Source organism: Dufourea novaeangliae, unplaced genomic scaffold, assembly GCF_001272555.1.
Source record: "Dufourea novaeangliae isolate 0120121106 unplaced genomic scaffold, ASM127255v1 C1189474, whole genome shotgun sequence".
NCBI classification, from domain to species: domain Eukaryota; kingdom Metazoa; phylum Arthropoda; class Insecta; order Hymenoptera; family Halictidae; genus Dufourea; species Dufourea novaeangliae.
In genome coordinates this window covers 1-13,752 of record NW_015378053.1, presented here as the reverse complement: position 1 = coordinate 13,752, position 13,752 = coordinate 1, and the positions used below count along the sequence as shown (strand labels likewise).

Here is a 13,752-nt window from a genome sequence, read left to right as displayed (position 1 = left end):
GAAACGTAACAATGTAAGATAACGATTTCTTCTTAAATCCTGATTTATAGGTAAATAAATGGCTTCTTATTAATAAGCACTGAAATCAAAAAACCTGTCAATAGACTACTGGTCAGTAAAGTGTTCAGACAACTTTCCCCTGATACATTCAATAATTGAGAACTACCTTGGAACATGAGGAAATAAAATTGAACAACAAGCTCAGTGTATCTCAATATGCATACCTACATAAATTTCTCAAACCAGTTAAAGGATCACTACATGGGCTGTAGAAGCAAATAGAATGCTACTAGTTTAATAAATTTACATTTCTTACCTGCAACAATAACACCAAGTTTTTCTGGTAAAAAAACTTTCCAGGAATGATACACCATATTTACAGACACAACAGCTGCAATATATGACTCTTTAATTGTTTTCAGCGAATGTTAGCTTCGTGAAAATTCATATGTGATCAATGAATCATGTATAGTTATTGAAAATATACATATTGAGATTTCACTTTTTATAGCTGTCTATTTTACGCGTTAACCCTTCGCAGCCCTCAGTTGTAATATCCCAAAAAGGCAGTTTGGAGATGAATACGATTGGGAATCATTGGTGTAACTATGATTTTCTGTCTATGGGGGAGCAGATCCCCTGAATTTTGCCCATAAAACTCCCCATCAGGCATCTGTATGTGTTTTAACCCTGTACGTGGGATGCACAAAATAAAATTACACATTTTACCATAATTATTTACATATTTATTTAACACTAAAACTAAGAATAGAAAGATATAAACATGTTTGATGAAGATATAAACAAAAAATATGTTTACCTGCACAAAATTAAGTAGTTGGTAAATGTAAAGAAACAGAAACAACATTAAAGATGTTTTTAATTCAACTTTCTTTGCTGTCTGTTTTAGATATGGGAACTGGTGGACAGCAAGACGGGCTATCTGACGCGGAGCGGATTGTATAAGGGGCTTGCTCTAGTCGCGTTTGCTCAGCATGGAAAACAACCCAGCGACAAGCTCTTGGAGAACTCTGAATCTCAAGGTAGACGCTGCTTTTAATTGCCTCTGGTAAAGCAATTTTCTTACGCGTAGAAATCGTCTACGGCAAACAACGTTCAAATTAATTACATTTTCCTACTTCTGTTTCTTCTCCTCGAAATCATCCGCCTGATGGACAATTTATATTAGGGTATTTGTCAACCTATCTACCTATCTATAATAGGAAATTATTTTTTTTGTTCAAGAATATGTAGCACAGATTCTGCAAACATGAGTTAAAAACAAATTTAACTCCCCTGTTAATGAGTTCATTTAGTTGAAAATCAAATATTATTATAATGGTGGTCTTATTCTATTTATACCAGGGATCAAACTAAACAATCATATTTCGTTTTTACAAAAATTCTGTTTGAACTTATATGATTCGTTTAAGAAAATATCTGTTCCTGTGGAGTTTTTATGGAAAGAAATGTTACCCTTAGGAATAACGGTGAATAACTACCAATTTGAATTACACCGTATTACTAACATTCGTGTGAAGAAACCAGGTTCTTAATGGTATCACTGACCAGCGCAATCGCTGGTTGCTTTTCTTATCGGTGAAAAGACACACGGTTATCACGACTGAAGGAGATTCACCGGAAATGTACCGTTCTTCCGGCAATTTCTCTTACCAGCACTTCATCATGCGCACACTTTCGAAATCAATTGAATTGAAAATAGCGTTTCCGTTCGACTTTGGTGCTGTGAGTAATTTGTTAAGTCTTCGTGTCCTTTTTAAAAGAAGCCAGATCGGCCATCTTTTTCATTTCAATTCATTTATCGATAATTCTTTTACGTGAATTAATTGACTTACTTTCTGAAACTCGTCTACTATCTTACAGATTTTATTACTGACAATTACTAACATTTTGTATTTTATGGTAAAGCGTGTTTTCCACAGAATAATTGCATAAAAAAACGGTCTTGGTGTTTATAGTTATAATAGTAGTTATAGTACCCTCTGTAAAATGTTTTTTTTATCTACTCTACCAACAAGATCCTACACAGAATGAAGTCACAATTCCATATTCTATAATTCTCTGTATTAAGTTACCACATACATAAAAATACTTCTTAACAGCTTTTTGAAACAACTTTATACCAGCAAGATCCTACACCGAATCGAATATTTTATTAAGTTACCATATACATAAAGTACTATAACACATCTTTATAGCTTCTAGAAGCAATTTTTAATAAACAATTTTTTTCATTCCTTTTTTTAACTTTCAGATACGCGACCCATTGTTATTCTAGCTTTCGGAATTTCTGACTTTTATGAAATTTAATAACAATCCAACCGATTGCTATAAATAACGAACAAAGAATATTTGTGTATGCGACCGTTGCGAATTAGTAACATTGTTTTGCAGAAGTTATGGTTGAAAATTTAACGTTCACGCGGATAAGCGTGGCTGGGAACGCATCCGCGAGAAAAGTGACTGGGAATGAGTCTCTCAGCTCCGCTTTTATCGTGAACACGTAGCAAAGTACCGTAGGTCAGGAAAGTCCTCTCGAGTATCGAGGTTGCGGTTACGACGATCATTATCTTTCACGTCGCGGTAAACAATACCGAAAGAAATTGCTTGTGGCCGCGGCTAAACTTGCAACGATACATAACAGTACCTATCGATTGGAACGACTGATTCTGTCATCAAACCAAATAAATCCAAAATATTTCCACTGAACAAACTATTTCGAAAATATTCTAAGAATATATCCACTGATGAAACTATTTCCAAAATATCCACACTGATCAAAAATATTAGGGCTTCCCATAACAAGGGGGAATCAAGAATTTAAATTTCTAATAATTATGATATTAAAGTAATTATCGTACGTTGGGAAATACAGATAATCTATTTGGGACTAATGTAATCCGTTCAACCCTTTAAGGCCTGAATTGTGTTACCGTTATTTTTCTTTATCGCAATTTTTATTCCAGATATGTACTCGAAAATTGTTCAGATACGGTTTTTTATTTTCTTTATATTTTTATTCGAATAACTAAATATAATGTTTATGAGTGCTGGCACCGTTTTATAACATCTCAGAGGCCTTCAAAGAATTAGTAAATACTTTCCAGTCAGCCAAACCAGCAAAGCCAAATTTTGCCAAACTTGCACAGAGATTGGCAGCAGATTAGCAGCAAGTCTTGGAATATAGCCCTGGTTATAAATTGGCCTAGGTTCCAAGAGTTGTTGCTAATTTGCTGCCAATTTGCTTCACTATTTTGTCAGCAAGCATTGTCTGAAAACCCCAAGTTAAATGCGGAAACAGATGGCTATGGTTTTTTAGATAAATTTTGTCATTATTTGCTGGCAATTTGCTCGAAACTTACATACATCTGGTTCTCAGGGCATGTAAGTCCTAGTTAGGTTCTAAGTATATTGGTTCATGGCAGCATTTTATTTTAACATAAGTAATACTGCAAAGTACAGTCAGGACATACAGCGTTAAAAATCACCCTGAGAACTGTCATATTATTCTACTTATTCCTGTCTGCTTCACAGAATTACCGGTTCCTGTTCTTGGCGACCTTTCGGAAGTGACGCTTCTGGCTCAGAGGTTGCTCAAAGGCAACAATCCGGCTAAATTGAACCTTACGTACACGGACATTTGTAATCTGGACACTATAGAAGTCAATCTGGTGCCAGAGAAGAAGGGGATCTTTTTGAAGCACGTGGAGTACCAAGTGACGAGCAAGGTATCTTTTTGTTTGTTTCATTTCAATGTACACAAACGTTTAGTGCGTTCACTATAAACAGTCATTGCCAACCACTAATTATTTACTTAACAGAAAAAATTCAGTATTTATAGATGTAATTTTCCCGAAACAATATTTACTCCATAATGTCGGTTATTATTACCACGGTATTATTAAAAAGTATTATTGTTCTGCTAATAAATTGAAACAACCGTTATATAACAGAGCAATTGGGTTTTAATAATGATCCACGTACGATTATCGGTATAAAATGGACACGTGGGAAAAACTAGCTAATAGAAAATACACTATTAAAGAATAGAAATTATAACTGTTCCATAACAAGTATGAGAATACAATATGTGCTACGAAGAAGACTGCATTGAAAGTCGTGATGCACCTTAAACCGTATAAATTGTAAACAGATAATGATCAAAAAATTTATTTAGGAACTGTATTGTCAGGGATTTAATGAAATCCACTGTGCCCATATTACTTACTGTGAAACCATACTATATACGTGAAATTAACAAAGAACCATTAGATTAACGCCATTTTATTTCTTGAACTATTGAAAATGTCAAAATTATTGCAAACGATAGTGATACTAATAAATAATAACAAACAGTAAATATAATTTTATTGCTTTTGTTTCAATCGTGTTATACAGGGGGTGACTTTATTGTGGGACGACACAATGGCATCCCCGATGATCCCAAGAAACTTTAATGTCCTCTTAAAAACATTGAAACATAATACAATGTATAATTTGTACAGTAGTTTATAAAATAATCAAAGGATTCATAGACGATTTTATTAACTGAAACACGTATAATGGTAGAACTATTTAGGTATTACATGATAACAATACCCTGACGAACTAGGATAAATATTCTAAATGTAGAATCTTCGACGCTCTCCCCATTCAGTATTTAAATCGTAAACGAGAATTACGGAGTAATGGATTGAAAACAGTTTTTATTTTCAGAGATTTAATTCCATCGTTTATAGACGCTACAATGATTTCGTATCGTTACACGAGCTCCTCTTGGCAAGATTTCCATACAGGTTGATACCAAAGCTTCCACCGAAGAAGATCGTAGGAGGTAACATATTTTATTTAGTTATTTAAACATATTAATACAAACACTACATAGGACTTACTTTCTCTAAAAAAGCCAAATTATCCTTCCAGTCTACCTAATTTCTCCATCACTTCCGTTTCTTTCCTTCTCTTAGATTTAGATTCGAACTCTTCACAAGTAATACTCGAATTCTAAGTGCTAGTGAGATACGGATAACTGATTGAATCATTATCATTCATTGTATCAGGCATTTAACTGTTAACAAATTAATTATGTTCAAAAAGTATCGATAAATAAATATAATTTTCGCTAAACTGCACACAATTGAAAAGAATAGAAAACTTCTGATCGAAGTACTCACAAAAGGTTCGAACCCACTCGGCCAGGGTTCGAGTATACTCGGTTCGAACCTCTTTCGCCTGGGTTCAAGTCTACTTAAAAGAATTGCTTTCCTTTTTCGAAATATGTATTTATAAAACTATCCAGTTAGATTCGAACCTACTTGTAATATATCCATCTCTAATTACACCTACGACACTGTAACAGTTTCCTACCACATCAAAGCCAAAATCATTCCGCATTAAAAAAGATTTAAAGAATCAGTCCAAGAAACTTCGATACAACTGAACTGCTACGGATCAAAGTGGACCCGTCCATATTTCGAGGGCTAATCGTAGGATTCTACTTTCGACAGCGGACTCTCAATTCCTGGAGGAAAGAAGACGATCCCTTTTACGATTTCTCACGGTTATCGCACGCCACCCAGTCGTGTGCAAGGATCACATCGTGCAATTCTTCTTCACCTACACCGGCGAGGAAACACAGCACAAGATTCGCGAGGTGTTCAGGCGAGTGCCGGACGAGTTCGCCACGTCGGAACTGTCCTCGAAAGCGAAGGAATTGGTACCGCCGGAAACGTTGACAGAGTTCGCGAACAGCCGCGATCAAATCAGAGTGATACTGCTTGGGATTTCCCGGCTGAAGAATATCGCTGACTGTCTGGCGATCAGATCGCACAGCTACGCCGTGGACATGGCGGAGCTGGGCACGCAGCTGAGTAATTTGGCCTCCGAGCCGCATGGCGCCACCGCTTGGGCCACCGGTGGGTCCACCATTTGGCAGGAGATGAAAAAAGGATTTCATATAATTTCGAAGTAAGTCGTATCCGCGTCACCGTGGTTAAATTTAGTGGTTAGAAGTATGGATTGTAAATTGGGTTGCTTAAAATTGAGTTAGGATGAGGGGAAAGCTTTTGAAAAAATCGAACGTTTCTTGTACGAGATCATCCTATGAGTTTTCACTTTTTGATACATAGTACACTCACGAGCAAACTCGACTTCCATGAGGGGAAAAAGTGGCATAGGGAAAGGGCCTTCTACCATTTGGTTTCGGAAGTTTCTGAAAATTCCAAATTAACATGCATTTTAACATTTGAAATATATTTACCAAGGCGGTTGTTCTCCCACTCCACTTGTTTCCAAAGTAGGTGCTGAGAAGATCTGAGGGAGCGTTCTAGTTATATTACTTTGTATTCAATTTAACTGTTTAAGATTCAAAGATTACACGCACTAGTACACTTGGAAATTTTCATAATAAAGATAGTTTACCCGAAGGGGGCGCTGAACAAACATAAATTTTAAAAGGGCGCGGTGAGCCAAGAAAGGTTGGGAAACTATGCCCTAACAGAAGCCCAGTTTGCTCCTGAGGGTACATACCATCAAAGGATTTTGCCTTCTGAACTCTCACATAAAATCATTAGCTTTTGAGTATACTCTGTGTAAATCGATTATATTCAGAGAAACAGTAAAACGCCAAGAATCTTCAATCTAGATAGATTATCACCAAATTTAGTCCGTCAATTGTAAAGGTTGATACTTGAATTGTCAGTTCTGATTAGCCCAATATAAAAAAGACATTTCGAAGAAACGATAAAATATGGGATGCAGTATAGTAAATTATACCATCAGCCGCGACGCGACTCGGAAACACCAACAAGAGTTACTTGAATTGGATCGACGAATGTTTCATGGATCATGTTCCACGGATATTTCCCCTATTTGACAGCCGTCGTGACATTTTCTCCTCGGTTAAAACGTTCGAGAATCCCTCCCAAAAAAAAGGCTCAACATATGGATCGTCGAAGAGACCCTCACACGCGATCGTCGTTGCAGAGAGTTCAACTTGCTCTCGTCGAGAGCGCTTCAGCAGGCGGTCAGGGAAGAGACGATGGTCTGCGAGAGGCTGAACCTGCTTCTGGACATTCTGGTGGCGCACAGAATATTATGCGAGAGGCACGAGCGGGGAGTGAGCGCCGATCATCAGCGGGCATTATCCACGATGCTGTCCTTAAAGAAACGTCAAATGCAAGGAGTCATCCGCGGCACTGATGCAAGTATATTAATATAAATCCTCCGCGAGTGACGATTCACAGCCTTAAGAAATGTATATTTATCCGGTGACTTAACTCGCCTCATTGTTACCGTCTCTACACTCATTACGTGATTATTCTGAAATTGCCCAAGGTCTTTTATATTAACGAGAGGGGAAAAATGTGATAATATATCATCTCTAACCTGTACGTTATCTTACGTAATTCGTTCAAATCTACCATACGGACAAGCCTGTGCTCGGCTACCGGCGCGTTTCTTCGCAGAAAACGAATGCCTAAAGGCAGTCTGTCACGACATACAACAAACACAAATACAGTTGAGCGATTCACTCACGAGAAATACTTTCAAGTAGTTTCAAGAGCAACTCAGGACAGTCAATGATATTCTATCACAATTTCGTCGAGTGAGAAACATAATGTCCGGCGAGCGTGGTTTCACCCCTTAGAGTCGCGTCTCAGCCGATAAAAAAAATACGTATCCGTTATTTTTGACTGCTTAACAGACATACGAAATTTCATCAAAATCGGAGGGGGACACTTCCGTGCCTTCCCTTGTCAGTCACAAATGCACGACTGCCTTAACGATTGAATTTCTTTCTGTTTGACGTGCCGTAGACGGACACGGTTGAATACCTGGAAAACAAGATGGTCGCCCAGGAATCCGTGATCGCGAATGTGGAGCTACGGAACTGCTTCTCGTTACACTGTTTACACATGGAAACGCAGCTCGTTCACGCGCATTTAGAGATACTCGCCACGGTGCTGCAGAGCCTCGTAAACGTTCAAATACGCGGCCATTCCGAGGTAAGATTATTCGACTGTTCGCATGAAATTCAGAGTATATAACCATTGTGACGTTTTATGCTACCGAGAACATGAGGAATCGGTAAGTTTACATCTGGACGGAGGTGACGGGAGGATTTTAGTTTGGTCATACAGACTCCTCTCGATTATCGTCTGGCTTGTCCTACACGATTATTATCGAGACGTCATCCCCACCACTGGGGAGGCCGTGGATCCTGCCAAGCGCATACTTTGCTGCCCCTACGCTTTTGTTGCCGAGGGGGCTTCGGCCACAAAATGAATTTATGACGGTCTGAAGCATTTCTCCCTACAAGATTATTGTCTCGGCGTGGACCCGAGTTCGGGACGATAATCGAGAGGAGTCTGTATATGTTATTTCCCATTTAGAGTGAATACTTCACGGTTAATTCAAATATTTAAAGGTGAAATACTTTCTTGAACTTAAATTCCTAGATGAAATAATTTTTTATGTGGGGAAATGAAAACTTTGAACTTTCGTATACATTATAGGTGTCCCATTTCAATCGACTCACTCGATATCTCTGAAACTATTGACGATATTAAAAAATGTTTCAGACGAAAGTTAAATGGTACCAGCGGGCACACTTTCTGATGTAACTTTTTTCGACAAAAAAAATCGACCCTTTTAATGTGAACAGTAACTTTCTGCTTCATAGAACAATTCATTGAAAAAAAGATTTTAGGTATAAAATCGGAAATTACCGGTAACTCAATCTGATACAAACCCGCGAACTGTTGAAATGGATTGTTACCCGGACGAGTTGATAAATAAATATTATTTTAAACATGCCATAGCTTGCCGAAGTGTGGAAATTGATAGAACCAACGATCATGAAGTGTTTGCCGGAGAAGTCGACGAGTGGATCGAACGGAATTTCATAAGGAGGAGAAAGTCTCTTTCGCGTCAAGTAGCTCGTGTTTTGTGATTAGATCTTAACGACTAGTGCGCAAGGTAAGGATACGGAAAAAGGAAGACTCGGAGGTATATTATAACATAGGATTATATGCTACCGCCTCTGAATCCGTACGATTAAGAGAGCATTAACTGTATTCGACAAAAATATTATAAGCGAATTACGCGTGACGTTAATAAACTGGAATTATTTTTAAATATCGTGGTGCAATACATATCACAACACGCGGTAAACACACGTATAGACACAGGATGTACGTGCATGTTTGAAACGTATGCAAATTCAAAGACTTTTTAAACATTCCTTGTTGTGTACTTAATATATTTTATGATCTGATTAAACAATCATATGCTGTCGTGTATATAATAAGTTACGCTTTTCTCTGTGAAAACAATAGATAAATAGATAAAACATCTGTATAAATGAACAAAACGATTGTAAATAATTTGGTTACTGAGATACTATGTTTTTATATGAGTTAGAAGTCTGACGAGTGTTAATCATGATTCTCCTGTACCACGTTGACCGTGGACACGCTGAATATTTTACACACATTTATATACGATACTCGCCTTTGTGTAACAGTAATGAAATATATTGTTACTATATAATCGCATTAATTTACTCTCATATTCCCGCTAGGATCAGAATTAATTAAATTTAAAAACGAAATACCAGATTTGACTTGAACAAGTTTGTAATATTTTATAATGTTGTTTAAATATTAATGGAACTTTTATACTTACGTATATGCTTATGGAGGTATTAAAGGATTTTTTTACATCATATACTCAAATAACGAATAAGTTATGTAGTTTTCGACGTTAATGACAACCTATATTGTATCAAAAGTTAAGATGAATGACCACTTCATTGATTGCAGTACTACATAGCATAATTAGATACACAGTATTTTAAGCATACTAAACGGAAAATCAACAGACAATATTTGAAAACTCACTTCCTTCGGATATATAGTAATGATAATATTTTTGAGACATACTTTTTTAAATTGCAATCACTAGGAAATAACAAAACATATATTTCATTACCTTAATTTGAATGCATATAATCTGTTCCCTACTTTAAGATGTACTTTGTTGATGTGTATATATCTCTCTTCTATATGTTCAGCTAAATAGTGATTTAACTTATTTGTCAAGGAGGATGTAAGATTGCTTAAACTTGCTGTTTCATCGCCGAGACACCACAGAAAGCTGATGTGGTATGAAGAATCCTATGAAATGAAAAAAAATCTGGTTTAGTATGGCGGATGATTCGCAAAAGAAAATATTGGTGCGAACATATTAATACAGTATTCAAGGGCAAAGAATTCTGTGAAGTTTTCGAACGTTTTATATGAATTATACAATTAAAATCATAATATTTTACTGAACATGTCTTACCTCATAAAAAGGTGGCAATTTGTACTCTACAAGAGAATTATTAATATCCTTTACAAAATTATCTAAAGTTCCTTTGTAATCAACACATTCTATCCCAAGAAATGTACGTGTTTTTTCTTCATTACAGTATGTCCGTACATTCAAAAATTCTAAACGAAATTGATTGGTCTGCTCGCATAACTTTTTAATTTCCTCTACAAAGGATTCAATCCAATGGAATTTTAAAATTAAAGTTCTTGTTATGCTAATATGAAACTCTTCAGAAAATATATTACATTTCATTGGTAATTCATTCGATACTGATAGCATCCATAAAAGCATGGTCTCACTAGGTTCATCTAAAATTTGAAACCATTAGAGTATTTTAACCAATATCATTAAATGATACTAATAATTCTTTTCATTATTGTACTAATAATTCCTTTTATTATTACTAACAGTCAATGTAAACTAAGGTTGCCCAATTCCCACGTTCATGTTTGAAACTTCTTATTCGTCCATTGTGTTGTGATGGATCATCACTAAGTTCTTCGTGATGTGGAACACCTTTCCATGCTGCAATACTCCCAGGTAAGGGTAAACTGTAATATTAAAATAATAAATTTTAAACACCTATGTTAATCAAGCCAGTTACATCTAAATAAGAATGTTGGATTTCTTTATTTCTTTGATTAAAAGAAATAATAAAACCCTTAGAAATTAAAGGTATTTCATAAATATGTATAAATATTTACTAGAAAAGTGCACAAAGAGATATTCCTTTAAATAGATATAATTATTCATAAAAACATTTCTATCGATATGTTAAACACAGTTTATTATATTTTTTTATTGCGTGAATAGACATATATTTAGTTGTGGAAGTACACATCTATATCCGTCTATATATACTCGTATGATTTCGTAAAACACATTTTTCTTAAATTAACTCGTTCAATATGTTGATATGTTCCTTATAAATGGAATTTACAAATTGGAAACGCAATTGTCAAAAATAAAAAAAGTAGATACCGTTCAGAAACTTCATTGGATTTATTATTGTTATCCTTAATAACTTCATCATCTTCAGAATCAGAAGTGTATGTACTTATTAATCCTAAACCTGACATTATACACAAATGTTTATACTAAAAATATGATCTTTCATTCGTTGAGGTTATATTCTGAAATTGTCATTACTGTTAGTTTATTATACCAAAATATAATACATGCAGTCACTGTTTGTTCACATAGTATAAACCTTCACCGATCCACCTTAAAAATTTGATACATATGTGTTTTTAAAAAATGAAATTTGTAAGAGAAATATTTATCTCGAAAATTCTTTTGCTCTTTGAACTGTGTTTGAAAGATTAATTTGAACATGTGAGTATGTTACATATGACATGCATACATACAGTATATGTATAACATAGTAATTCCACATTCCAGTGCAATGTTTTCAGGGTTCAATCTAGAACTTAATTAGAAAACACTTGTTCCTTTATTATTCATATATTCTAAATTAATTACAAGTCATAGGTACACAAAAAACAGCATATGTACAGACATTTAAACGTTTATGTACAATTTATATTTTATAAAATTAGAAGCTTATACATTTATATTACATTATACCTATTATTCATCAATATCATATTCTTCACATTTCATTACATTTGTCAAATTTTGTAACACACATTTCATTCGCTGAAATCTTCTTCATCACTAAAATATTGGTTTCTTTTGTATCGTTTTCCTGGTTTCTGAATTAATTGGTTTTCTTCCTCAAATACTTTACTTCCTACTCTTTGACTTTTCTCAAATTCTTTTTGTTTATGCTAAAATATGAAGTATTATAAAATGATTGTGCTATATGAGTTATAGTTTCATATTATGTATATCATAAAAAAGTCTATTAAAACCTACATTAATATTATAATCACTGCTCTAATAAATATTTATTACAATTTCACTAAATATTTTTATATCTCTGAGTACATATAAGTTGAAGTTCATAATGTTTAATGAAACATTAAATGTTCAAAATAAAGATAAAAATAATCTGATTATTATTTTGTTTAAATAGAAATAGTATTCAAATAAATAGTACCTCCAATGCAATTGCAGCACTTAATGTTTCTACTTCTTCATCCCAATTGACATCTACTAATTCATCGTCACTATCTATTGAACAGTGAGTTGTAGATGGGATATTAGTAATCTTGTACTTCTGTCCAATTCGATTGTTTTTTATTGGGGGATTCCTTGGTCCTAATGTATTGTTTCTGGAGTTACATGACAACTGACCCGCCCCTCCATGTTCATAACTCTGAGATTTATCTGGATAATCTTTTCCAGTGTGTACTTCTTCATCTGAATTGTCCTCTATTAACTCTCCATCACTATCTATTGAACAATAAGTTGTGAATGGACTATCATTAGTCTTGTGTTTCTTTCTAATTCGAATCTTTTTTATTGGTGGATTCCTTGGTCCTAATGTATTGTTTCTACAATTATATGACAAATGACCCTCTTCTCCACATTCATAACATTGAGATTTATCTGGATAGTCTCTTCGACGAATAAATTCAGTACTGCGTCCATTATCAACTGCTATAGAACTTTTAACTGTACGACCTCCTACCTATTCAACATTATCTATTAACAATACGATGTAACAAATGTTATTACATGAACAATATAATAACTTACTTCAGTGTTATTTAAACCTTTTGCACAAGAAAGAGCATCTTCAGGAGTAAGAAATAATACAAATGCAACACCACGACTTCGGCGTGTGGTTTTGTCTTTCATTACTGTTACTCTATAAGCAATGAGAAATAACATCATTGAAAGCAGATTTAATTGTTGGTATTTCAAGGTTGCTTCTCATTTAAAAATTTAATGCCTTTTACAGCTTATTTTTTATTAAAATAATTCAATAATATATCATACATATGATTAATTTAAACAATTCATGTAAGTTTATAAGTGATGCCAAGATATTTTTAACTTACTTTACAATTTTTCCATAAGTCTGTAAAAGTTGATGTATATCATTGTTTGTTAATGAAAAAGGTAAATTTGAAATGTAAACTGTTGATTTACTGGGTACTACTCCACCACTCATTGCTTTCAATTATATAGTTTTATCAAACTATAATATCCATTTACCTTAATCTAAAATGAAAACAATATTTTATATAATAATAAACAGTTGACACAATTTATTCCAGAAATATTACAATCTAATAATATCATCAGTGAATATGATTTATTTATGTTTACTTCAGATTTATCTTTACTCGAAGACTACAAATGACTACAAATGTCAAAAAACACGGTTTCCGAGCATTTAGAACTAATATGTAGCGCCATCTCTCGGTGATAACGGTATCGGTG

The 13,752-nt window shown here is 34.5% G+C and overlaps 3 protein-coding genes across 3 annotated transcripts; 1 reads left to right on the top strand and 2 right to left on the bottom strand.

Annotated features, from left to right (window-relative positions):
* Nucleotides 1-910: 910 nt before the first annotated feature.
* Nucleotides 911-9,179, top strand: LOC107193264 (sorting nexin-8-like; the record flags this gene model as incomplete). Its single annotated transcript, XM_015582669.1, has 7 exons — nucleotides 911-1,043; nucleotides 3,556-3,749; nucleotides 4,738-4,855; nucleotides 5,529-5,988; nucleotides 7,006-7,222; nucleotides 7,839-8,027; nucleotides 8,844-9,179. Coding segments are annotated over 7 exons (1,398 nt in total), but the record flags the coding sequence as incomplete, so codon positions are not given.
* An 831-nt stretch (nucleotides 9,180-10,010) lies between these two features.
* Nucleotides 10,011-11,477, bottom strand: LOC107193267 (U6 snRNA phosphodiesterase-like). Its single transcript, XM_015582671.1, has 4 exons — nucleotides 11,380-11,477; nucleotides 10,807-10,949; nucleotides 10,369-10,706; nucleotides 10,011-10,199 (listed from the first exon to the last, which is right to left on the bottom strand). The coding sequence occupies exons 1-4, from the start codon at nucleotides 11,475-11,477 to the stop codon at nucleotides 10,011-10,013; spliced, it is 768 nt and encodes a 255-aa protein (XP_015438157.1).
* A 573-nt stretch (nucleotides 11,478-12,050) lies between these two features.
* On the bottom strand, nucleotides 12,051-13,654 carry LOC107193265 (zinc finger CCHC-type and RNA-binding motif-containing protein 1-like). Its single transcript, XM_015582670.1, has 6 exons — nucleotides 13,639-13,654; nucleotides 13,368-13,530; nucleotides 13,063-13,174; nucleotides 12,754-12,994; nucleotides 12,461-12,534; nucleotides 12,051-12,188 (listed from the first exon to the last, which is right to left on the bottom strand). The coding sequence occupies exons 2-6, from the start codon at nucleotides 13,478-13,480 to the stop codon at nucleotides 12,051-12,053; spliced, it is 678 nt and encodes a 225-aa protein (XP_015438156.1). The 5' UTR covers nucleotides 13,481-13,530; nucleotides 13,639-13,654.
* Nucleotides 13,655-13,752: the final 98 nt, after the last annotated feature.

Bases quoted from the DNA above. Each gene is read 5' to 3' on its own strand.
- LOC107193267 (XM_015582671.1), bottom strand. From the start codon at position 11,477: ATGTCAGGTTTAGGATTAATAAGTACATACACTTCTGATTCTGAAGAT. The intron at 10,950-11,379 runs GTATCTACTTTT...TTAATATTACAG, and splicing joins TCCAATGAAGTTTCTGAACG to TTTACCCTTACCTGGGAGTA. The intron at 10,707-10,806 runs GTTAGTAATAAT...TTCAAATTTTAG, and splicing joins AACCTTAGTTTACATTGACT to ATGAACCTAGTGAGACCATG.
- LOC107193265 (XM_015582670.1), bottom strand. From the start codon at position 13,480: ATGAGTGGTGGAGTAGTACCCAGTAAATCAACAGTTTACATTTCAAAT. The intron at 13,175-13,367 runs GTAAGTTAAAAA...CATTGCTTATAG, and splicing joins ACTTATGGAAAAATTGTAAA to AGTAACAGTAATGAAAGACA. The intron at 12,995-13,062 runs GTAAGTTATTAT...AATGTTGAATAG, and splicing joins AAGGTTTAAATAACACTGAA to GTAGGAGGTCGTACAGTTAA.